The sequence below is a fragment of the Ambystoma mexicanum genome, chromosome 2p, assembly GCF_040938575.1.
Source record: "Ambystoma mexicanum isolate Mex_15411 chromosome 2p, UKY_AmexF1_1, whole genome shotgun sequence".
NCBI classification, from domain to species: domain Eukaryota; kingdom Metazoa; phylum Chordata; class Amphibia; order Caudata; family Ambystomatidae; genus Ambystoma; species Ambystoma mexicanum.
This window is the reverse complement of record NC_090923.1, coordinates 1,352,280,984-1,352,304,551: the sequence shown is the minus strand read 5'-3', so window position 1 is coordinate 1,352,304,551 and position 23,568 is coordinate 1,352,280,984. Positions and strand designations below refer to the sequence as shown.

The following is a 23,568-nucleotide window of genomic DNA, read 5'->3' as shown; positions in this document are numbered from 1 at the left end:
GATACCTCGGAGTCTGCCTGCTTTTTGGTGGTGCAAAAAAGCTGCCAGACTCCAGAGGGATTCCCAGCATTTGCACTTGCTGGAAAATTTAAGCGAGCGCAAATGCTGGTGTATTTGTATTGCAGAGAGTAAGGGAGCAGTGGAAATGCAAGTTGCGTTCCACCCCTTCTATCCGCCATACAAATTGATGAAAAATTAATAGTTACTCACTGTAGTGACTTACGTACTCTACTCTTAGTCCCTGGTCCCCTTTACTCCATACTGCATGGGCGTCCCTCACTAGGGAAGGGAGACAGAACCTTTTTTACCAGAAAAAACCTTCTTCCCCTTTAGATTTAGAGGCGCACGGGGGCACGGCCCTCGGAGCAGGCGCTCCCATGACTACACCCACCAGTGCCACTCCTCATTCCCCATTGACGTGTTGACAATATTAAACATTGCCTAATGACACCAGTATTAGGGGGGAGGATGGTGGGACGTATGGAAGAAAAGGGGACTAAGAGTACGTTAGTCACTACGTTGAGTAACTATTAATTACTCTTACGTGCCTTCCCCCTTTCCTCCATACTGCATGGAAGATTACAACTGAATGTAGCCCCATGGTGGAGAGGAGACCCTCTTTAAGAAAACAGATTCCTTAGAACAGCCTGTCCGAAAGCCGCGTCTGACTTAGGGCCGGCTTCCAAACAGTACTGCTTACAGAAGGCCGAAAGAGTGGCCCAGGTGGCCGCCCTGCTGATGACCTGCCATGGCACCTGTTGCTGGAATGCGATGGCTGTGGCATTGGCTCTGACAGCTTGGGAGTGCATGTTAGCTGGAAGTGGTTTGTGCTGCCCCTCATAGGCCTCCATGATGGCCGAAACCAGGCACCTTGCAATAGAGGCCTTGGATGCCTGGTAACCCAGCCTTGACCCCTCGAAGGTGACAGAGCGTCCGACTTGCGGAAGCCCTTGGTCCTGTCGGATAGAATTTCACAGCGCGTCTGACATTCAGACAGTGCAAGACCCTCTGAGCATCATCCTTAGGGTCGGCAAAAGCATAGGTAAGACTATCTCCTCGTTCAGATGGAAAGCGGAGGCTACCTTAGGTAGGAACGCGGGGTGTGTTCTCAGGACCACCTTTTCCTTGTGAAAAGAATTATAGGGATCTGAAGCCACCAGTGCCTGGATCTCGCTGACTCTACTGCGAGCAGAGGTGAGGCCCACCAACAGAGCTGTTTTAATGGTGACTAGCCTGATGTTCACGGACGCCATTGGCTTGACGGTTTGTGCGCCAAGGCGTCCAACACTATATTGAAGTCCCACACGGGGTGTGGTTTCTTGATGGGAGGGAAGAGCCCGGAGGCTCGCTTGATCACCGGAATGGAAGAGGAGAAGACCTCACCTCCGAATTTCTGTAGGCCCCTATGGCTGCAAAATAAGAGCGGCATGTTCCACCTGCACACACCGAGTGAGCAAGGTGTGCAGAGGAGAGCACGTCATCCAACGTGCACTTAAGGGGGATCGATCTCCTTAGAGTCAGCCCAGTGACAGAACCTAGACCATTTACTGTTGTACTGGCTCCTAGAAACCTTGCTCCTACCGCCCTCAATGATTTCTAGGTTAGCCTGTGATAGACCCAGGTGTTTCAGCGTGACCTGCTCAGGAACCACGCTGCAAGGGCTAACTTCTGTGGAGCGGGCTGGATGACCCTGCCCCCCTGCTGCACAAGGAGATGAGCTGGGCCTAGCGGCAGATGAATGGGAGGCCTGTCCGAGAGGCTGAGAAGCTCAGAGAACCACGGTCTCGGCAGCCACCACAGAGCTATCAGAATGATGCTGAGGTGATACGATTCCTTTAGCTTGTGGATCACCCTGTGGATCAGGGGTGTGGGTGGGAAGGCATACGCTGTCATGCTGTTCCACTGAATCGGGAATGCGTCGCCCAGGGAGCCGGTGCCCTGTCCTTGCCAGGATGCAAACTGTTGGCACTTCTTGTTGTCCCAGCAGGTAAATAGATCCACCTGAGGATGCCCCCATCTGCTGAAGATCTCCACCTGATCGTTCAATTGCCACTCATAATTGTTCGCTCCCAGTCTCCTCCGGAAGGTGGGTGGCCATCAGGCAGATATTGTTCTCCAGGGCCCATACCCACATGCTGATTGCTAGATTGCACAGTGGAGGGGACCTGGTACCACCCTGCTTGTTGATATAGTACATGCTGGTGGAGTTGTCCGTCAGGATGAGAATGACCTTGCCCCCGAAGAGCGGAAGGAAAGCTTTAAGAGCTAGCCAGATGGCTTGAGCTCCAGCCAGTTTATATGAGATTCCTGCAGGGTCCAGACTCTATAGACAGTGTGGTTGTCCAAAGTGCCGCCGCTAGCCTTCCAGGGAAGAATCCGTAGTAATGGTGACCTGCGGGGTCGGCTGCCGGAACGGCTTGCCTGTACGCAGGTTGCAGTCCCTGGGCCACCATGTGAGGTCCGGGTGGAAGAGAAGGAGGAATGCTGACAAGTTCCGCTTGGGAGCCCCGCTCCCGATTCCATGAGGCTGCGAAATGCAGCTGCAATCTCCTCATCTTGAGTCTCGTAGGGTACTGCCAGTAGGACCGCTGCCATGATCCCTAATAAGTGTTGATTCCACCAGGCCGAGGTCACTTCTCGGGTGAGGAAGTAGTTGCACAGTGCTGAATAATGAATCTGCAATTACAGAAGGGAGGATTTGTGATAACTGTCTCTAATGGGTGAAACTCCCACCTCCCTCTGACAGATTCCCTTCCCACTGGGTTCTTTTTTCACCTTAGTTATTTGTACGTTGAGCTATCTGTCCTGCGTTTCATGTGCAGGGGCACTTGACATTTGTTGGCGAGCTGCCCGAGTTGCTTCACTGGTGCAGTATGCCTTCCTTGGGCCCATGCCTGCTTTGACCCCGAATCTGCTGGTAGGAAGGTTTTTTTGTTACTTGTAAGTCTTTGTTCTGTTTATGGTGGGAATTCGTTAATGTCTTTATCTCCTTCTTTTCAGGTGCGAAGGTCTTGATGCTGGCGTGCCGGATGAAGAGGTACGTTTCTAGGTAAGAGAAAGCGCGAAACGCAGCGCCTTTATTCTCTTTTAAAGCTAACCTATGTTTTCTTCTTCTACTCCTCACAGGCCGCTGTGGTGCTGCGAGTGGATGAGAGCACGATGAAAAACAGGCCCCCGGAATCCGTTAAGGTAAGTACAGCGCGGTACGGTTGTTTAATATTGAAAGCGAACCTGAATATGTCTCTTTTTCCTTTGCAGATGTTGCCGTGGTGCTCCGGATGGAAGCGCACGCGTTCTAATATTGTTTTTCCTTTTCCTGTTATTGCAGGTCGCGATGTTCCAGCAGCAGCTTTGGTAGCGGTTCGCCAGAAGTCCTTAAGCTGGTACTCACAGGTGAGTGATGTTTCTTCTTCTCTTGGTTTCCACAGATTGCAGTCCGGTTGAGATGCTGAGTGCTGGATGGTGTTTTCTCAGGTAAGAGTGAATAATCTTGTTCTTGCAGGACTACAGGAAGAGGCTGAAGACCAGGAGCTGGACACAGTGAGCATCACGCTGTAGTACCAGGGAAAGTAGTCCACACCCAAAACACTAGACCGCATGGCTTGGTTCTTAGAACTAGACTGTGTGGGTGCTTCCATGTTGGATTTACAGGCCCATGTACATAAATGGGACCTAGTTTGAACAGCCCTTCCTTCCTACATGTGAGCCTGGTGCCAAAGGCGCCAGGACTGGTTCTAGGAGCCCTTTTTCAGTGTTTTTAAGGCCCTCAGGGTTCTGGTGGGAGCCTGCTTGTGGCACAACTTGTGCCCCCTCACAGTGGTCATGACAGAAGGCCGTGGCTGACGATGGTGCGTTGAGGTCTTCTTCCTCATCTGTGTCCACCAGGGAGTCCGGCTGGTCCGGAGCGGATGGAGGAGTGCTGGTCGCCGAGGGATGAGGTGTGGCAACCGGAGCTGGGAGGCAGGAGAGCCGAAATCGAAGGAGCCGGGGTGGGCAGCAGAGGCTGCGCCGGGGGGCCTGCAGCGCTGGAGTCACAGGAGGAATTACTATAGACACAGGTGGAGGGGCTGAAGGGAGTATGTACCTGAACACATCCCTAAGGATGGACCCCATCTGAGGAGATCTCATAAGCGTGAGGAACTTTTCAAAGAATCTGTCCTCGCAGGCCGGTGGGGTGGCAGGTGATGTTAACGGGGTAGCGGGAGGCTGCTGGGGCCTGGTGCGTTCTCTGTCTAGCTGGTTGCGGTGTAAATCTGCCCTGCGATGCTGATGGATAAACTGCAGGCCAAGTACCTGGTTGACAACAGTCCCACCTTGTAACTCGTTCTGCCACCTGCTTCGTTCCTTGGGGCGGTATCGGACGAGCGGCCATCTTGTCTGGTGCCGCGGCCATCTTGTCGCGCTGCACCCCACATGACGAAATCGTGGTGCTTGACTCACTGGGCCCGGCCTCCTCCAGGACTCTTGGCGATGGAGCATGAGACCTACCCTGCACCTCAGGCAGAGGCTTGGTAGGCGATGCTGATGGATAAACTGCAGGCCAAGTACCTGGTTGACAACAGTCCCACCTTGTAACTCGTTCTGCCACCTGCTTCGTTCCTTGGGGCGGTATCGGACGAGCGGCCATCTTGTCTGGTGCCGCGGCCATCTTGTCGCGCTGCACCCCACATGACGAAATCGTGGTGCTTGACTCACTGGGCCCGGCCTCCTCCAGGACTCTTGGCGATGGAGCATGAGACCTACCCTGCACCTCAGGCAGAGGCTTGGTAGGCGTGTCGCCCTCAGCAGAGTTGCTGGTAGTGCTGCGTGCAGGCGACCCCTTGGCCATGTTGCCAGTACAAGGGTGTAGCCCCTCGGGTGTACACCCGGTAAAAAAACCTTGCGGTCCCTCAGCACTCTCTCCGGAAGAATATACAGACTGCTTGGCCTGGTGGTCAGTAGCTGAATTAGCCTTGGTACCCGTGCTGATGCGAGAACCTGATAGGTTCTTCTCGTCTGGGCGTTTCCTTGGGAAGGAGTAGCCCCCCTTACGGGGTGCACTGGAAAAGAGCAGCCTTCCCTTGGGCCTTGACCTATGTCTGACGAAGTTCTTCAAGTCCTCTGGAGGCGACTTCTCGAAGAGCTTCCTCCACCTACCAACCCTCCATTCCGTGGTCAGGCCAAGGCAGCGGAGGCAAAGAGCATGCAAGGCAGCGGAGGCAAAGAGCATGGGGATCTGATGTAGGAACAGCCCCTCGCAGGATGGACACCTGCTGAAGTCTACTGAAGTCGACATGCGACGGGATGGAGCATGGCGCCAGAGGACCGAGTACCTGAATGATAAAAGACAAAAAAAGACAGAAGAAGATATCCTGGGAAGAGTGTGTGGTATTATATGGCCAAAGCCAAACCCAGGAGCGCTGGTGAAATCGGCCCGTTACCGTCGACGCAGAAAAGGGGACTGAGGAATGGCGCTAGTGGGCAAAGTCAGGGGAGTGCATTCCTCCAGCGCTGTGCCCCCGCGAGCCTCTAAATGTGAAGGGGAAGAAGGTTTTTTTCTGGTGAAAAAGGTTCCATCTCCCGTCCCTAGCGAGGGACGTCCATGCAGTATGGAGGAAAGGGGATGGGACGTAAGAGTATGGGGAGTAACGTTAACGAATAACCAGGTTACTCACCGTAGTGTCCACCTTACTCCTAGTCCATAGTCCCCTTTCCTCCATACTTATGGGACATTCCTCCGTCCTGTGGGATGGGACCGTAGCACTTGTAAAAGCATCAAAACTTTTGCAAAATGTTTATCCTTCCTCTTTTTACACGGGGTACCGCACGCAGCCGTAACCCTGCCCACCTTAGCTCCACCCAGCACATCGCCATCAGTCCGTTTCTATCGTCAGGTCAGATACCATTAAGCAATAATAGAGGAACCTTATTAGAGGAGACGGCGGGAGGGCGTATGGAGGAAAGGGGACTATGGACTAGGAGTAAGGCGGTCACTACGGTGAGTAACCTGGGTATACTCCTACGTCCCGTCCCTTTTCCTCCATACTTCTGGGAGATGCCCAAGCACTCCTAACAGGAACTACGGGTGGATGGAAACCCCCTATTGAAAAAGGTTCTTCAGCACAGCCTGGCCAAACTGAGCATCAGATCTGGAGCTCAGGTCCAAACAGTAGTGTTTACAAAAAGCTGATGGGGAGGCCCAAGTAGCCGCTTTCGCGATGGTCTCCTAGGGGACTTATTTCTGAAAGGCCATCGCAGCTGCCTTGACCCGCACCAGGTGTGCATGAATCCCTTTAGGAGGCTGGAGACCCTGAACAGTGTAGGACTCCGTAATACAGGCAGCAATCCATCTGAGATAGTCGCTTTAGAGGTCTGTTTCCCGTGTGGATTACCAAAAGTCACCAATAGTTGAGAAGAACTCCTAAATTCAGATGTCCAGTCCAGATAGAACTTAAGAGCTCTTCCAACATCCAAACAATGCAAAACCCTCTCTGCTCTGCTCTGCTTCTGAGGCTGGGTTTGGAAAGAAGACAGGCAGGGAGATTGACTGATTCTGGTGGAAATCAGAAACCACCTTCGGTAAGAAAGCAGGATTTGTCCTTAGGACTACCTTATCTTTGTGGAAAACCAAAAAGGGATGCTCCACCGACAGAGCTTGGAGCTCACTCACCCGCCTAGCTTAAGTAACAGCAACCAAAAAAGACACCTTCCACAAAAGGTGCTTAAGATCTACCGTGGCCATTGGTTCAAACGGCTTATGACAAGGCCGTGAGGACCAAATTAAGATCCCACGTCGGGTGCGAGTTGCGAACCGGAGGGTAGAGACGCGTTAGACCCCGCTAAGTGTCTCTTAATCACTGGATTTGACAGTGAATACTAGCACTGGTCCGTGGATAGATAGGCGGCAACAGCCGAAAGTTAAGTTCTGCATGGCAGAACATGAATGCCCGACTTGCTAGGTGAGAAACGAAGGAAAGCACAGTGTCAATCGTAGCCACCCTGGGATCCAGCTGTTTGGCTGAACACCAATGACAGAACCAAAGCCATTTGCTTCTGTACTGGGACCTTGTCGAGGGCTTCTTGGCGGCCTGGATAATGCGCATGTTGTCAGCCGACAGATTGAGATGCTCTAAAGATCTGAACTCAGGCACCATGCCGCAAAGCTGAACAACTGTGGGGAGGGGTGGCACAGCTGCCGATCCCTCTCGAGAAGCAGATCGGGAGCCAACGGAAGCCTGATCGGTGCACACACCTACAGGTGTTGAAGCTCTGAAAACTAGAACCTGGCCGGCCACCACAGAGCTATGAGCAGAAGAGAACAGTTCACCGTGTTCCTCAGTTGCAAATCGTCCGATGAATCAGAGGCAGAGGCGGGAAAGCATAGGCCCTCATGTTGTGCCAAGGGATCTCGAGCGCATCCCCCAGAGAGGAGGCTCCCAGCCCATTTCTGGAGGCATACAGAGGAAGTTTCTTGTTTGCCAATGTTGTGAAGAGGTCCACATCCGGAGTGCCCCAACACAGGAATACCTGTGAGAGGACCTCTGCCTTCAATTCCCACTCGTAGCTGACCATTGTCCGTCGACTGAGGGCATCCGCCGTGACATTCAGCTGGCCCAGGATGTGTACTGCCACCAGCCAGGCGCCATGATGAATCGCCCATTCCCCAATCTGAATGGCCAGATCCACAAGAGGAGGGGACTTGGTGCCCCGGTGCTTTTTGATGTAAAACATTGACACGACATTGTCTGTGCGGACACGAACCACTTTGTTGGTAATGACCGGCCTGAACGCCTTGAGTGCCAGGAAAATCGCCAGAAGCTCCAGGTGGTTTATGTGAAGGAACTTGTCTTGGTGCGACCAGAGGTCAGAGACCTGAAGAAGATCCAACTTCGCACCCCACCCCAGAAGGGAGGAGTCCGTTGTGATCGTCACCAACAGAGCAGGGTCTTGAAAACCCGCACCCACTGACAGGTTTCTGAGAGACGACCACCACGCCAGGTCCACTCTCATGAAAGCCAGATTCAATATCATCTTGGAGTCCGGATCCACAGCCTGGCGCCAAGAACTTCGAAGCACCATTTGTGTCCGCCTCATCTTGAGCCGAGCAAGAGGAAGAGCCAAGCAGCAGGAGACCATGAGACCCAGAAGCCTCTGGAACCACCAGACCGACACGCTCTCTGACTGTGCAAACATCTGACACGTGGCCAACAGATCTGCCATTCTGTCCCCGGTCAGGTAGACTCTGCAGTCGATCGTGTTCCAACGAAAACCCAGGAAAGTCAAGTCCTGAGAGACCGTCATGGAAGATTTCCGCCAGTTCACCGACAGCCCAAGGTGGAACAGGAGCAGGAGGAGAGAATGAAGATTGTTGGAGGCTTTCAGCGGGCAAGGACTGCGCAACAGCCAATCATCCAAATACGGGTACACATGGATCCCTTGAAGCCGAAGATAAGCTGCGATAACCGACATCATCTTCGTAAAGACACACGGTGCCAAGCTGAGGCCAAAAGGGAGCACTCGGAACTGGAAGTGCTCCTCCCCCACAGAAAACCGTAGGTATCTCCGGTGTGGATTCCAGATCAGGATATGCATATACACGTCCTGAAGGTCCACCACGCTGAGCCAATTGCCCTTCTGTAAAGAGGACTTTATCTGACCAGGCGTGATCATCTTGAATTTCTCTTGGGGTAGAAAAAGATTGAACTGGGAAAGGTCTAGGATGGTGAGCAGGCCAGCCTGGTTGGATTTGGGCACTGTAAACAGCCGGGAGAAGCCCTTCCCTCGCTGCCCAAGGGGAACGGGTTACACCGCTCTGAGGTCCAGTAACTTCTGAATCTCGGCTCTGAGGGAGGGCGACCCAGACTTCTGGAAGGGAGGATGGATTGGTGGGGTAGGGGGAATGGGGAAGCGGAAGCCCGCCCAAGCGACTGACAAGACCCACTGGTCCTCGGTGATGGTCTACTATGCCTCCCAATGAGACGCAATGCGTCCTCCCACCGGGGTCTCGTGCGAGCGTAGAAAACCCTCATAAAGTTGGTTTCTCTGCGGCGGCACCACCTGAAACTGAGGAGGAGGCTGAGGAGCGGGAGAAAACCCGACTCTGTTGCTGCCTTCTGCGGGAATTTCCCGAAGGGGTGTCAACCCTGCAGGATTTTCGATCTAGAAACCCCCTGAAACCCAACCCGAGGAGGGCCGAGGCTGCGACAATGATCTCTGTGTCCTAAAAGGTGGTTTTACCAGGACAGACAAACTTGGCGGTCTGCGTGCTGTCCTTCGTTTTGTTCAGCTCCACGTCTGTTGCGTCAAAGGGCAGGTCCAAAACCTTATCCTGCACCTCCTTAGAGAACTTGGTGGCGTGCAGCCAAGCCTGGCAAGAGGTATCCACGTCAAGCATAAGGCCCCGGGCCAAAGTGTTGACATGATGCGACACAGCCTCCAGATGATCCTATGCCAGGACCCTGGCATCCAACAATCCCGCCTTGAAATCCTCAAGCTTTTCAGCAGGAATAAATTCCTCAAACTCCGACAGACCTTTCCACATTTTCATATTCGCCCCCACTAACACCAGTTCTGCATTGGCTTGACACAATTGCAGGGCTGAGTTAGCTAAAATCTTCCAAGGGAGTCAAGAAGTTTATCCTCTTTGCCCAGAACCTGTGTAATCAACGTAGAAGAGAATGACGCAGGCCTGGATTGCAAAGTGGCCGCAGCCACTACGGTGGAGGAGGGGGGCGGACATGATGCTAAGGCCACCTCTTCCGAAGAATGAAGCCTGTAGCGCCCGTCAATTTTCTTGTTGACAAACAGTCCAGAGTGTGGTTTCTCCCAGACTCTACGGACCTCGGTCAAAACGACCTTCTGCAACAACAAGCCAGTACGCTCCGAAGGAGACAAGGTGAATGCCCCCGAAAGCACGCCCTCCTGCGGAGCGGGTGCCTCGGGCACTGGAACATCCAACAGACATATAATGTCTAGCACCCGGTCGTGAAAGGCTCTGATAGAGCAGGGCTGGTCTTCGCTGTCCTGATCGCCCTATGCGTCGTCCGACAGGTTTGGATCAGGCTGAGTCACATCGGGCACCGCAATGGCCTTGTCCACTGGGGACAACAGAGGCAGGGGTGGAAGAGTGGGAGGAGGCCCGGCAGGCAAAGGCGGCTTCGGCGGAACCACAGAAACCGTAGCTGGAACCAACGGCGCAGGCAGGCATATGTCCCTAAACAAACCTCAAAAGTACTCCTTCATGGGGTCGGAATGCATACGTTTTTGAAACTTGCCGAAAAAGGCGTCCTCCGCCGACGATTTAGGCGCGACCGGAGGAGGCCTCTCATGAGGGGAGTAATTCCAGGGATGTAAGGGAGAGAACTGGCAAGAGGGCCCTTCCCCAGTGGTGTCCACATAAATCAAGGGCGTTGATGCCCCAGGCAGCGAGACATTGTGCAGTAGGGGCATCCGAGTGTTCCAGTCATAAACTGGACGAAACGGATGTGCACATGGAAACCGATGTTCACCCACTGAACCACCCCCTACACGTAGGGCCGATGGCGTAGTCGTAAGGGATGTATCCAAAATGGCTGCTGTGGTCTTGGCGGGAACGGCGCCATTTTGTCAGCACCTGAGGCTAACTGCGACACATGTGGAAGTGAGGCAGGGGTCCCCACAAGCGGGTCAGGGGGTCTTAATTTTAGTCTTAACACAAAGAATCTCGGCCGAGCCGGTACTGTGTGGCCTAGGATGTTTCTGTGACATGCTAATAGCCAAAAAAGCCTTCGCAGGAAGGACCTCAGCACTGCCGGTAAAGGAGGAATTATAGTTCAAAACCTCGCACCTTGCCCCCTCAACAGATCTGGAGTCACTGCAAGAGCGGGAACAATGAGGAACACACCTCACCGGCAAGACCTTAACAGGCCTCTCAGAACTGTTGGTCACCTTAGCCTCTAAACGGGGGACCTCGGACTATAGTCCGGTAAAAGCCTCTTCACGTCAGGCCTGGAACTTCCGTTCGGTATCAACAACCTCAATCAAGGCCTTGGACGTACCCCGGTGTTTGTAGGGGAAGCACCAATCAAGGAGGCCTTGGAGCAAGCTCCGGTATCCAATGCCTCAGTAGAACTGGGCCCACAAGCAGCCCCCACAGAAGGGGCCTCAGAATGTAATCCGGTGTCAAAAGGCCCCTTACGGAGAGCCTCAGAGAAAACTTCGGTACACTTTTTAGGCCTAGACGGCACCTCAGGGCAAGCCCCGGTAACAGAGCTTTTGACGCTCCTCCCAGACCGGGAAGACCCCGGAAAGGAGTCCCCTTGCCGGGGTGCCCTAAAAAGTAAAGAACTCACCGACCGTTTCTTCTTTTCGTCAATGAAGGATTGAAAATTTGTAGGGGGAGTGCACTGAAACACCTCCTCCCACCGCTCTAAACGACATTGAAGCATCGGGACCGAAAGGGAAGCGCAATAAAAGCACGAGTCCCACTGGTGGTCAGGACCCAAGGACTCTAAACAAAGAGGATGGGGATCCGCCCTAGCGAAACGTCGCTGACAGGATGAACAATTTGGAAAGTCTAGCTGAAAAGTCATAGACGGACTACCACGCGATCACTAAGCAAGAGCCAGAGAGGAGGAAACTGGAAGAAAAAGTCTTCCACAGATGCAAGTGTGTCCAGTCTCGAACGAGCGGAGAAAAGGACTGATGGGCGATGTGCTGGGCGGAGCTAAGGTGGGCGGGGTTACGGCCGCATGTGGTACCCTGTGTAAAAAGAGAGGAAGGACAAACATGTTGCAAAATTTTTGATGCTTTTACCAAGTGCTCGGGTCCCGTCCCACAGGGCGGAGGAATGTCCCATAAGTATGGAGGAAAGGGGACGGGATGTAGGAGTAAGGCATAAAAGCAGGGCCAGAAATTAGCCCCTCCCACGAATTTATGTTGCATAAGCCTTGACCTATGGCAGCCGCAGCATGGGGAGTCAACTATAGCTCCTAGTAGCAGTTGGTGTCAAGCTAACCAGGTTTTTCAAGGCTACCAGCAGGAGATGCAAAAAAAACAAATATTTAGAGCTCTGGCTATTGATATGCATTATGCTGAATGCTTCCCTGAATAGAAGCATACTTCTAGGTTGCAAAAGAATGAGCAAGCTACAGAAACATTGAGCCAATCGTTTTTCCTTGAATTCCCAATAAAATAAGCCTCCCTTTCTCTGCAGTTTCTAATTATTTTTCCGAACCAGAAGTGTTTCAGTGTTATGATGATAATTAGCAGATGGATTTTGGCACAAATGCTGCATTACTTCCTATTCAGCTCCCTTGTGACATTAGTCTGCACCACACAGATGGCCGCCGGTAGACAGAGCTCCAGAGCACAGTTTATTCACTACACGGTCTGTGCAAGACACAAAGGGGTTTAAATCCTACATTTAAACCGCCATGATGTTTAGGACATGATGTTTAGGACTAGCACCTAGTGTTTGATGGTAAGAATTTGCTGGCAAGGGGGCACACACCTAACAGCGATGGAAAGGAATAGGTGCCATTTGCCTCCTGCTTGTAGCTGAGAATAGCCTAATTAGCTTAACACAGACTGCTACACTGGGCTACTTACACAGACTGCCACCTGAGGCTACTTCTGAGTCCAAGGCCACTGGTGCCATACAAATACATGCATGTGACAAGCAGTTTGGGATTGCCATTAAAATGCAGCTTAATCCCATTTCTGGCTGTGACATATTTATTATGCAATATGAGTAACAAGTCCCACGAGCTTCATTTAGGAACTTTTGAGTGCCTCAATGTCATGTCGTGGTGTTAGGTATATCACTGAGCAGAGGCTCATTCATTCACTTCGCTTTTTCAGTGCATGATTTAAAGAACTGGATTAGAACGTTTCCCTGACTTTCTTGCATCACTACATTTAGAAACCAATACACTGCACCTGAAAACTTAATGTCAGTAACTTTATTATATTTCTTGCAAAATGTAAAACGTGACATTGCTTGAATCTCACACTGAAGTGGCATTTGCTGCACCGTGTATATCACAGTGTTCCGTAAAAACATGAACATTGGATGCCATTGGTAATGTCTGTGGTTTCTGGATTTACATTTGTCCAATCTCTGCTGAAGTGCTAAAATTCTGGGAATCGAGGAGTGGAGAAAAGGAGAGTGGACAGGTTGTAAATCCAGAGGAAGGGGAACTAAAAGAGTGAGTACGGAAACCCAGTAAAGAGTGTTAATAGAAAGATGGCACGGTGCTCTATAAGAAAATGTAGGCAAATAATGTATTTTATCGGCAGTGCGCCTTTCGTCCCTCTTAACCGCAGTCCACCCAAACTATAACCCACTGCTAGCATTAGCACCTATTACTACACAGGGGGCACAAGCCAGCCAGCCAATCTGATAGCCTAGAAAGAGGGTGGAATGAATCAGTGTCTGCCCGTGTTCTCTCAGACATCTGCCTGCCTCCCCAGGTGTCTGACATCTTGATTTTCATCCCTATGCCCCGACCCTTTCACAAGGCTCCATGGAAATCCCGCGGCATCCCTGCACCACGCCCTACTACTCCTAACTTATCTGTTCTTCCGGCTCAGGTAGCTTTCCTCCCCAATGGCCATTATGGAAATAGAAGGGGGACGTTGACCGTTTTCCATCATGCCCACCTTTGCTTCTAGATGTGTTTAAGGCAAATTGGGCACACGGAATACGCAGCCCATTCCCCTTAAAAAAAATGTGATCATCACCCTGAAGGGATCCCCATGGTGCTAAATAGCAAAACCCACTGTTATGTTGATTGGACAGGCTCTTTAACACCCCTGAGCCTTAAGGCGGGCAGGCTGTTGGCTACCATGTCCATCCTACATAGCCGAGTTTATTACTGTGAAACACTGGAGTTTTCACTCTCGAGTATGCGGACTCCCATTATTGTTTGGTGAGCTATTTTCAGTCTTGTTGCCTTTGCCCTGTATTTGGCCTGCCTTGGACCTCCCCGATTCCCGTGTTCATTTCTCCATCTTTCCGATGGAGCGCCTGGGGACCAATTCCGTTGGTGACAGTGCGTGGTACAAATACCTTTAACATTTAACAGCCTCCATTTTATGGTACACGTTCCTGAATTGCTTTCCTTGAGCGCATACATTTTTACTTGGATTTCCACACGTTTTTAGAGCAGGGCCACTACTAGAATGTATTGAATTAAAACAGCCCCCACAACCCCCCCCCCCCCACACTTCAACACTCTAGTGCATGCCATTTTCCTATGGTATCCATCTCCTTTCAAACCTGCTAAAAGCAGGCGCATTCGATAGGAATCCATTGAAAATGCCACCTGAAACGCAGAATTTGCAGGCAGCATTTACAACTGTCATAAAACGGGGTAAAATGGAAAAGTAAAGGCGGGTTTGCCTGTTTTGAGTCTGTTTTCCATTCCATTTTGTGAATGTGGAAAATGTTATGCAGGGACCCACCAGCACCAAAGTTGGGGGTAACTTGCATGCAATTACCACTTTTTGTCAAATAAGCCTCAAGCTTCTGCGCTTCCTGCCCTGAGCTCGGGTGCTTCTGCTTGAATTCACCCAGTTCCGGTCTTGAACTTCTGCCCTTCCTCCCTCCTGGCTTGAACCCTTCCCGCTTTGTGCGCCCACACTTACTTGTTGGATCTGTGGAGAGCCTGCTTGGCCCGAACTCATAGTTGTGGCCGTCAGAAGTTGCTGCGGGGAGATGTTCTGGAGCTGGGCGTGGATGGTGACCGGCTGCATCTGTTGGGAGGACGTTGCTAGGCTTTGCAGCTGTTGGACTGGCACTGCCTGCTGAACAGCTACATGGAAGCAGCGGAAGGGGGGAGGAACAAGGGAAGAAAAGAGGTGGAGAACATTGGATTAGCAACCCGCGGGGCAAAGAACTCAAAGGGGACAAACAGGCGGTCTTTATTTCTTCCCCTGCATATGTCACTCCAACTTACAACACAGTTATACTGCACAGCGTCATAGACACACAGACATGCAGCAGAGGAAAACGGCAAATATGCAGAAAAAAAGGGGATCAACATCACTCGAAAGCGACAGGGTAAAATCAACAAGTGAATAGAAAAATATCACCTTTCGAGATAAATAATCATCCATTCTTCAATATGTTGGTTCTGTTAAGCACAAACTGGCGATCAACGGAGCGCTACACAGTTAGCACTATCACCCACAGGGGTAGCCATTCATTATAAACCATGCTAACTATGAAACCTTTAAAATAGAGCTCAAAGACAACACATTTGCTCCGAAACAAATCAAGTTTGCAATTGGCACTTTATAAATCACTCAAAGAGACATATATCATGCCAGTAGAACACTGCGAACTAGTCTCCATGTTGTGCTTGCATGCCAGCTTGGGTGTCATGTTTACTAATCTGGAAAAGAGGGGTCACCCAGGAACTTCACAATGAACTATGAGTGCAACCGAAAAGCATGCAGCCATCTTGGAAAGTAAATACTTTGTACTCATTTCACCTAAGCACCACTTGTTCACTAACTTAAAGGTTCATATGTCTTGAAAACCACCTTTCTCAAAAGGCATGCAATGTTAGGCTGTTAGTACTGGCCTCACATTTGTTTGAAAAGTAGAGCCCAAAAATGTTTCAGCATGACCAAAAAGGCCTCCCCCTCCCCTCCTCTTGTTTAATTTTCCGGCACTACGGTGTCAGGCATAGCAATGTTACCGCCTGTTTTCTCTAATTCCAGCCAACCCCCCACCCCCCGCCGCCTCCCTTATTTGGTCCTTGCACTTGGACTATCTGAAATGTCTCCAGGCTGATTAAAATAGTTATTTTTCACATTCTGATTTGTTTCAAGGACCTGTAAGAATGTAACTGTAATTTCTCCCACGTTCCCTCCCTCCTTGAAGAGCTTTGAAACACATTGGGCCTCATTACGAGTATGGAGGTAGCCATGCCGCTTTTAGCTGCATGGCTACCCCCATACCGGGTACCGGGTCCGGGTTCCAGGAATGAGGAATTACCGGGCCATTCCGACCTTGGAGGGCCCGGTAATTCCCTTTCCCGGGACCCAGACCCGGTACATCCCCATTCCCATAGGGCTCAATGGGAATGGGGAGGATGCTAACAACGGGCCCGTTAATGACAGGCCCGTTGTTAGCATCCTGGTCTGCTAGCGGGTCCCGCTAAGGACGCCTGGTTTTACCAGACGTCCTTAGCGGGACCCGCGAGCAGACCTCGTAATGAGGCGGTAGAGGGTTAATGGCGCCGGCAGCTCTACCGGCGCCGTTAACCCTCTACCGCCTGGGTCGTCATGAGGCCCATTGTGTATAGGCGCTATACAAATAAACAATCAATTCAATATTATAACTGCTGTCCTTTTTAGGGACAATGAAATATAGTTCTGCTATGGTAACTGGCAATGTCCCCAACAATCGTGTACGAGTTTGGACGTTGAAGGTCAATGGTTTGATCATAAAACCTGGATATGATGTCAGTACTTGGGCTTTTAATGCCAATAACTGGTATATGATCAAAATACCCACCATTTAATGCAAGTACCAGAGCAAAGCATGAAAATACCTAATAGGGTTAGTCCATTGGCATAGGTGTGCGCCTTATGCCAATGCCCAAAAAATGTCCACATGTTAGCTAAAAACATATCTGTTGTTCGAGAACTAAAGTTTATTCATAGTCAGGCTTTGCAAATTCTTTTAAAATCCCACTAGATTTGCAGGCGGGATTCCTTAGTTTAAATACTGGACCTAAGAGAAATGCATAAGCCACATGGTTAAAGCACACTTCATATTTGGTGCAATGGTGGCACCTTAAGGCCTGTCATGCACAGTGAAACTTTTATTTTCCATTCACAGCCAGGTTTGTCTGCACAAAATGTCAAATAAAACTTTCAAACATCCCCATACTCTCCAGCAAGGTCGAGCACCATGCAAATGGCACTGGGCCTTCATAAAATCTCCTCGCCAATGTGAGTGGGCTAGCAGATAGAGCGACAGTGATAAACATATACACAACTCATCCATTTCCTGACTGCTATTCTTAAATATGTCAAAACATTGTGCAGTTTTAGAATTCGTTTTTCCCTGTTGGGGTTCGACCAGTAATGGTCTGTCTTTTTAATGATTATTCAAAGAGGGACTTCACTGCTGCTGAGAAGCTTTACATTCGCCACCTTGATACCATTATACTAGGCTCTGAGCAACTGTAGGCACCCAGCTGCAGATGCAGCTGCAGGACAGAACACAAAAAAATTATGGCAGGTTCTTATATGGCGTATCATTTCGGATTCCTACAGTTTCCAAGCACTGCAACAATAGCTGTTATTCTCCAAATTAATGGTGCTCAATGAATCGACCTCAGAAACACGCAAGGGAGCGAGCTGGCCTTGCCAGGGATCCGAACTTGCAAAGAGCACGCTGAGCCCAATGTCGGAAGAAAACACTGAACCGTGAGTTATGCATGCAGGTTGCTTCAAGGTCTTTCCATTTCTGCTTTGGTGCAATATTTAAGCTGGGCGACAAGTGTTCTTGGGGGACGATTATTCCGACGAACGGGAACATAAAAATGTTTATCTGTGTAACATAATTCTTTCCGAGTGAGCCACAGGAATTTGTGTCCCTTAAATGACAATGCTGAGGCGCAGGGATGGCGGCCCTTCAGGTACTGGCTGACACACAGAGGCTCCGAGAGGAATTTGTCAATTCTTAAAACCTTACATTTTTATTCAACAATATCATTTGTGACAGTGCTTTCAAATGCCCCATTTGTTCATAGAAGAATATTGGTGATGCTCCCACTGTAAAGAGGGTGTCAGTCTCAGTGTTCCTAAAACAGGGGTGTCCCAGATTTGGTTTTCACTGACATGGCAGCCTTACCTAGACAGCAGAGCCACTGCTCAGGTTACGGAAATCCTACAGGCTGAAATAGTCAAGATATCCTTAAGGTAACACTGACCTTGCAAGCTCAAGCCACACAACGAAGAGAAATGTAGTAATACTACCAGAAAAAGCTTCCAAAATACATTATGAAATGAATGCTGGCACAGCAGCTATTTGATGCCCATGTAGCAAGCATTGCCTCTCTAGCACCAAGGACACGACACCACAACATCAGCACCGAGTACCCATAAGGCAGTCCTCATTGTCACTCAAACTTCATCTTGAAACATTATCCAAATGCACTATTTGTACCCCAAACGTTTTCTTTTCAGCAAAAACACACATTGACCTCAAATGGAAGCAGAATTAATCCCCAAGGGCATACATTAGTTTTCAAAAACTGATTAGCAGAGTTTGCTAATTAAAATGTTATTGATTAGAAAACACACTGACTTGATTAGCAATTTTCTACTCATATGTTTAATGCCACCAGAAGTTATTTGTACCCAAGACATAAAATGAGCAACACTACAGCATTTTTGTGTATCTCTGAAGTACCACACTAGGGAGGTGTAAAGTTTAGCTGTATGAATGGACACCTATAAATAGATATGATCAAATCAGTGTTGCACCGGCCAGTATCCCATATACTGTATGCTTGCTCCATCATTTGCTGTATAGGGAGAATTTCAGAAGTTTTATGAATCAAACACTTCACACTGTTAAAGGAAAATCACAGCATAGGATAGTGTTGCAGCAGGCAGGGTTATTCCTAACTTCAGGTTCACAAGATGGCCCTTGCCTTTCAATGATATCAACTGTTTTCAATATAGCATTAAATACCACTTTTGGAGGCGGGCAGGGCCTGTGACTGACCTGAAACCCGAGCCAGGTAGGCCCAAGTGAGGGATTCTAGCCACCCATGCCCACAAAAGTTGCATTTATCTGTTAGCACGCTGAGCCGCCATCTGGAGTGCGGATACTTTTATTTTTGTTTTTAAGGAAACCAAGCTTTGCACAATTCATGCTTCCCCTAAAAGGAAATTAGACATGTCCATGATTGGAAATAACTTGGTCCAGGAAGTGCACTGGTAAGTGAGCAGAGGAGCTGGTTATGGGACTCTGGTGGGGTAAAGCGGTCAATTTGAGCCACTCCAGTGGAGACTCAGCCTGGGGCACTCCTCCAAGAACAAGGTGATGGCTGGGCAGAGGCACTGTTTCTGCTTGCATTCCCGGCCTCCTAATAGGCCAGCTCTCTCCCCCAGGCACTAATATATACTGCAATCAACACCGTTGAGCAAAAAAACCTCTGGGGGCAAAACTACAGTTTATGGTATTGTAGTAGGTTACTGGAAGTACATGCTGGATGGAACTATTGATCATTACTTTGCGAGAACGTCTAGTTAGCTTTGTTTGTTTCATTAAGAGGAAAGAAAGCAGGAGACCAAGAGTGGACATCGTAGCAGGCAGAGACTGGACAAACTTTGTGGAAAAATTAGGGTATCTGGCATAATTCTGATCACCCCCTCCTTCTTCAGACTCTCTTCTCCTTTGGCTTCAAAGGCTCTGTTCTCAACTGGTTATCCTCTTACCTCTCATCCCGCTCCTTTACTGTCTCCTGGGGTGGTCGGTCCTCTCCTATCTATCCTCTTGAGTATGGCGTACCCCAAGGCTCGGTACTTGGCCCTTTCCTCTTCTCTCATTACACCTCCCTCATTGCTCCTGTCATCTCCTCGTTTGGCATGTCCCACCACTTCTATGCCGACGACACTCAACTCTTCCTTTCTTTCGCCTCCTTCTCATCTGACCTTCACCTACAACTCTCTTCTTGCCTCACTGCCATTAAGAACTGGATGTCTTCCCGTTTTCTCTCTCAACACCGACAAGACAGAAGTCGTATTCTTTCCCTCTAACTCTCTTCCCCCTTCCTCTCCTCCCCCTTTCATTCACTTTCCTCCCTCCAACCTTCCTATCTCTCTTCAAGCTTGTAATTTAGGTTTTCTCTTTGACTCCCTCTCTCTCCTTCTCCCAACACATCTCCCTCACTTCTCGCAACTGTCGCTTCCACCTCTCTTCAATATTCGCAAAATTCGTCCCTCTCTCACTTTCCACGCTACCAAACTCTTAATCTCCTCCCTCATCTTCTCCTGCCTCTTCTACTGCTCTTCCTTACTCTTTGGACTTCCTGCTTCTCACCTTGCCCCTCTTAAATCTATCTACCACTCTGCTGTTCGCATCCTCTGTCTCCTTACCTCCCGTGACTCTATCTCTACCTCTCTCTCCTACCTTGGCTGGCTTCCTTTTCACTCTCAACTTAAATTTCAATGTCTCTACCTTGTCTTCAAATCTCACCATGGTCTTGCACCCCCTTATCTCTCCTCCCTTCTCTCCTTCTACTCCCCCTCTCGTTCACTGCGGTCTGCCGACCACTTCCTTCTCACCGCACCCCCAACCCCCTGTGCCTCCTCCCGTTTTCGCTCCTTCCAACTCCTCGCACCTCTACACTGGAACTCCCTTCCTCTTACTATCCGTTCTTCCCCCACCCTCACTTCATTCCCCACTTCCCTTAAATCTCTCCTTCTCCATTCTCCTCCCTGAAACCCCTTCCCCTTCTGCTTTCCCCCTCCTCACTCTTTTCCCCTGACTTTCTTCCCCCTCCCCCTCCCGCTTCCCCCATCCACCCATCCCTTTCCCCCTCCTTCTCCTCTCCTCCACTCCCCCCCTAAAGCACTTTATAAATAAATAAATACAAATAAAGTAACAGGGTGAGAAGATAGAATGTAAAAGAGTTTGGGATCGGCTCACAGGTTGAGCACCAGATGCACAGCTGAATGCAACCAACAGGTCACAGACCTAGGTTTTCCATCAAAAGCAGTTTCCATGTGACGATGTACATTTTCAAAAGTGTTCACAACAGGGTGTTTCAGCTCTACAGTCCAACAGGGATGACAAATCTGACCCTCAATTGGTTTGAGAGTTTTCTCTCTGACGGAGAACAAATAGTCAACATTAGTCCATATACATCAGAACCCATTATGTTAGGTTGTGGTGTTCCTCAGGGTTCCCCTTTGACACCTTTACTGTTCAATCTGTATTTGCAACCTTTGTTGATCTTGCAAAGGTTCCAGTTAAAATATCACTCATATGCAGATGATACGCAGATTTATTTCTAGGTTTCTGGCCCCTCTGACACATTCCCGCCTTGGTAGAAGGTTTAGCCATGGTTGATGAGTGGGTGACTAGTAATGATGGCCTACAGCTCAACCCGAGCAAAACAGAGGTCTTATTGCTTGGCCCAGGATTGTTGCTATATAATCCTTTCTGCATTCCTAGCTCCCCTCTACTCTTTGTGCTCCCTGCCTCTTATGCATCAAGGATGAGAAGTCTGGGGATTATGTTGACCAGGATTTATCCTTTTCATCACAGATTAATGGATTCTGTCAAGCTGTCTTCTTTCGCCTTCGGTAACTGAAAAGAGCTCTGCCCTTCATTCCCAAAGAACATTTGCCACTGGTTACCGATACCTTAATCAACTCTTACCTTGATTACAGTAACGCTTTCTAGGCTGGTCTTTAAGAACTATCCATTATTAAGGCTTCAAAAGATAAAAAATGCAGCAGAGCACCTCATTTTCCAGCTACCCAAAGTTATACCCATCACACTGTTTCGGCGAGAAATGCATTGGCTTCCGTTCCAGCTGAAGATACAGTTTATAATCGCCTGCTGGGTCTTTAAGTGCAAGATTGGCCAGGTCCTGCCTTACCTGATCGCATCAGCCAGTAAGGTTCTAAAGGTCGATGCACAGCTACCTTCTGGTAATTCCTCGCACACTCGTCTTTCCAGGGGCGATAGACGCTTTGCAGTAATTGGCCCCACATTGTGGAATAAGGTTTCCCTGGAGCTATGCAAGGTTGAGGCATTATTGACATTTCAGAAAAAGAAAAAAAAAACCTTTCTCTTCTGCGGATTACACCATGGTTGCGTAGTCTGGTTCTCGTATTCTGAAATGTTTTGTACAAAAAAACGGAAAAAATGGAGAATGCGCATTTGGCATGTGTTAAGAAAACGAAGCCCAAAACTTCTAACAAGAGGAGTGGGGGTTTTGGGGGTGTCCCCGGCTCCACTTGTTTGGCATTGGGGGTTGCAGGGGTGTCGCCCACTTCCATGACATTGGAAGCGGGGGACAATAAAACATGTTTTAAAAAAACAGAAAATGGGGCCCTGTGGCGCCAGCTCCGACCCACCTTCGTGAGGGAACTGACGCTGCAGGAATAGAGACGCGTCGGCTGCACACTTCTGTGTGTGCTGCCAAAAAATGTAAGTGGGGGGGAGGGGTAGGGGGATACAGGATGCCGGGAAAGTGGTCTATGTGATCACTGCGTAGCGCGATTTTGGAATTCGATATTTTCCGATTCGCAATTTCGTGCTACGTAGTAATCACGTAGATCCATTCTGAAATGTGTACCCAGATACAGGGTCTCCTGACGCTTCCCTAACGAAAAGGGTGTGATCAATCTACAAATATACAGTCATCAATATGATGCACCTTCCATCCAAAACAAAATAGTTGAAACTAATAGATGTATATGCACTAACCTAAACTGCACTGAAAACAATGAAGAAAATACAGAGTTTTACAGTACAAATACTGTAATTATGTATTATGTAACAACTTAAATGTTTAGGATTGAACTTGTAGTGAAAAGGGAGAAGAGGGGTGAGCCCCGAGTGGAACAGAGGAATACGTGGGTGAGCTGCGTTTTCATTGAACACAGTAATTTGAAGTGCCAGTTGTGCTACACAAGTGTCAATTTAATTAACAAACCTACAGAATTACATAGCAATTTGATATGCAACACTGCTTATTTTATGCCTTATATCCCAAATGAACAACTTGTCACTTTCGGAAAATACACCAATGTTGTCCCCAAAAATAATTCTATCAGTTTCGGTATAAGCCTGGATCGCATCTCCCCCAACCCGTACAGGGTGCCACATTAGCATCCCTACCACTGGGGACACTGTTATGAGCGGTGGTGTGGCCAGTAAGCAGCCAGGTAGGTAGCAAGCAGGCTGTTCCTTTGACCCGACGCTGCCTCAGCCAGCATAGGTAAGGTACATCCACACATGGTCAGCCATAGCAATATCATGCCCCGGTAGCCCCTAATTTGCCAATGTACAGCTGCAAGCTCCACAGCGCAGCCACCATGAATCCACAACCATCAGATGCCCAGTTCCTGCCTAGCATTCTCATATACGGCCTCACGACCAGGTTTTAATATAGATTTACCATTGCATCCCTGGAGAATTCCTCAACCTGCAACATATTGCAGAAATAGGGCCAGGTCTCTTGTACAACATGGCTGTTTATCGGGTAGGCGTTTACCTTTATGTGTGTAATGCTATGTTTCTTTGTGATGGGAGTACCTACGCAATACCATGCCTGTTATCACTGCAGTGATTTATTAGCACAATTGCTTGCCCAAGTGATATTATGTATTGTGCCCATGATAGTACCTGCATGTGCTTGCTCTAAGGCTCCTGCTAATTGTCAGATATTGACATCATGCGTACTGCCAGTAGAAGGATTTGTATTATATGCCAGGTAATCCCAGTGGCAATGCCTGTGCTTACAATGGCAATATGTGAAATGGGAGGGAAGACTCCCATGCATTCCAGACACTGGTTTAGTTAACCGCTTTTTGGAGATTTTAACACCAGGAAAAAGCAAA

The 23,568-nt window shown here is 49.4% G+C and overlaps 1 protein-coding gene across 5 annotated transcripts in view; it reads right to left on the bottom strand.

Annotated features, from left to right (window-relative positions):
- SREBF1 (sterol regulatory element binding transcription factor 1) overlaps positions 1 to 23,568 on the bottom strand; it is a 274,327-nt gene that overhangs the window by 136,254 nt on the left and 114,505 nt on the right. For all 5 annotated transcript variants that reach the window (XM_069645725.1, XM_069645720.1, XM_069645721.1 and 2 more), the window contains exon 3: positions 14,608 to 14,774. In XM_069645725.1, the coding sequence (XP_069501826.1) occupies positions 14,608 to 14,774 (167 nt within the window). The remainder of the gene's footprint in view (positions 1 to 14,607; positions 14,775 to 23,568) is intronic.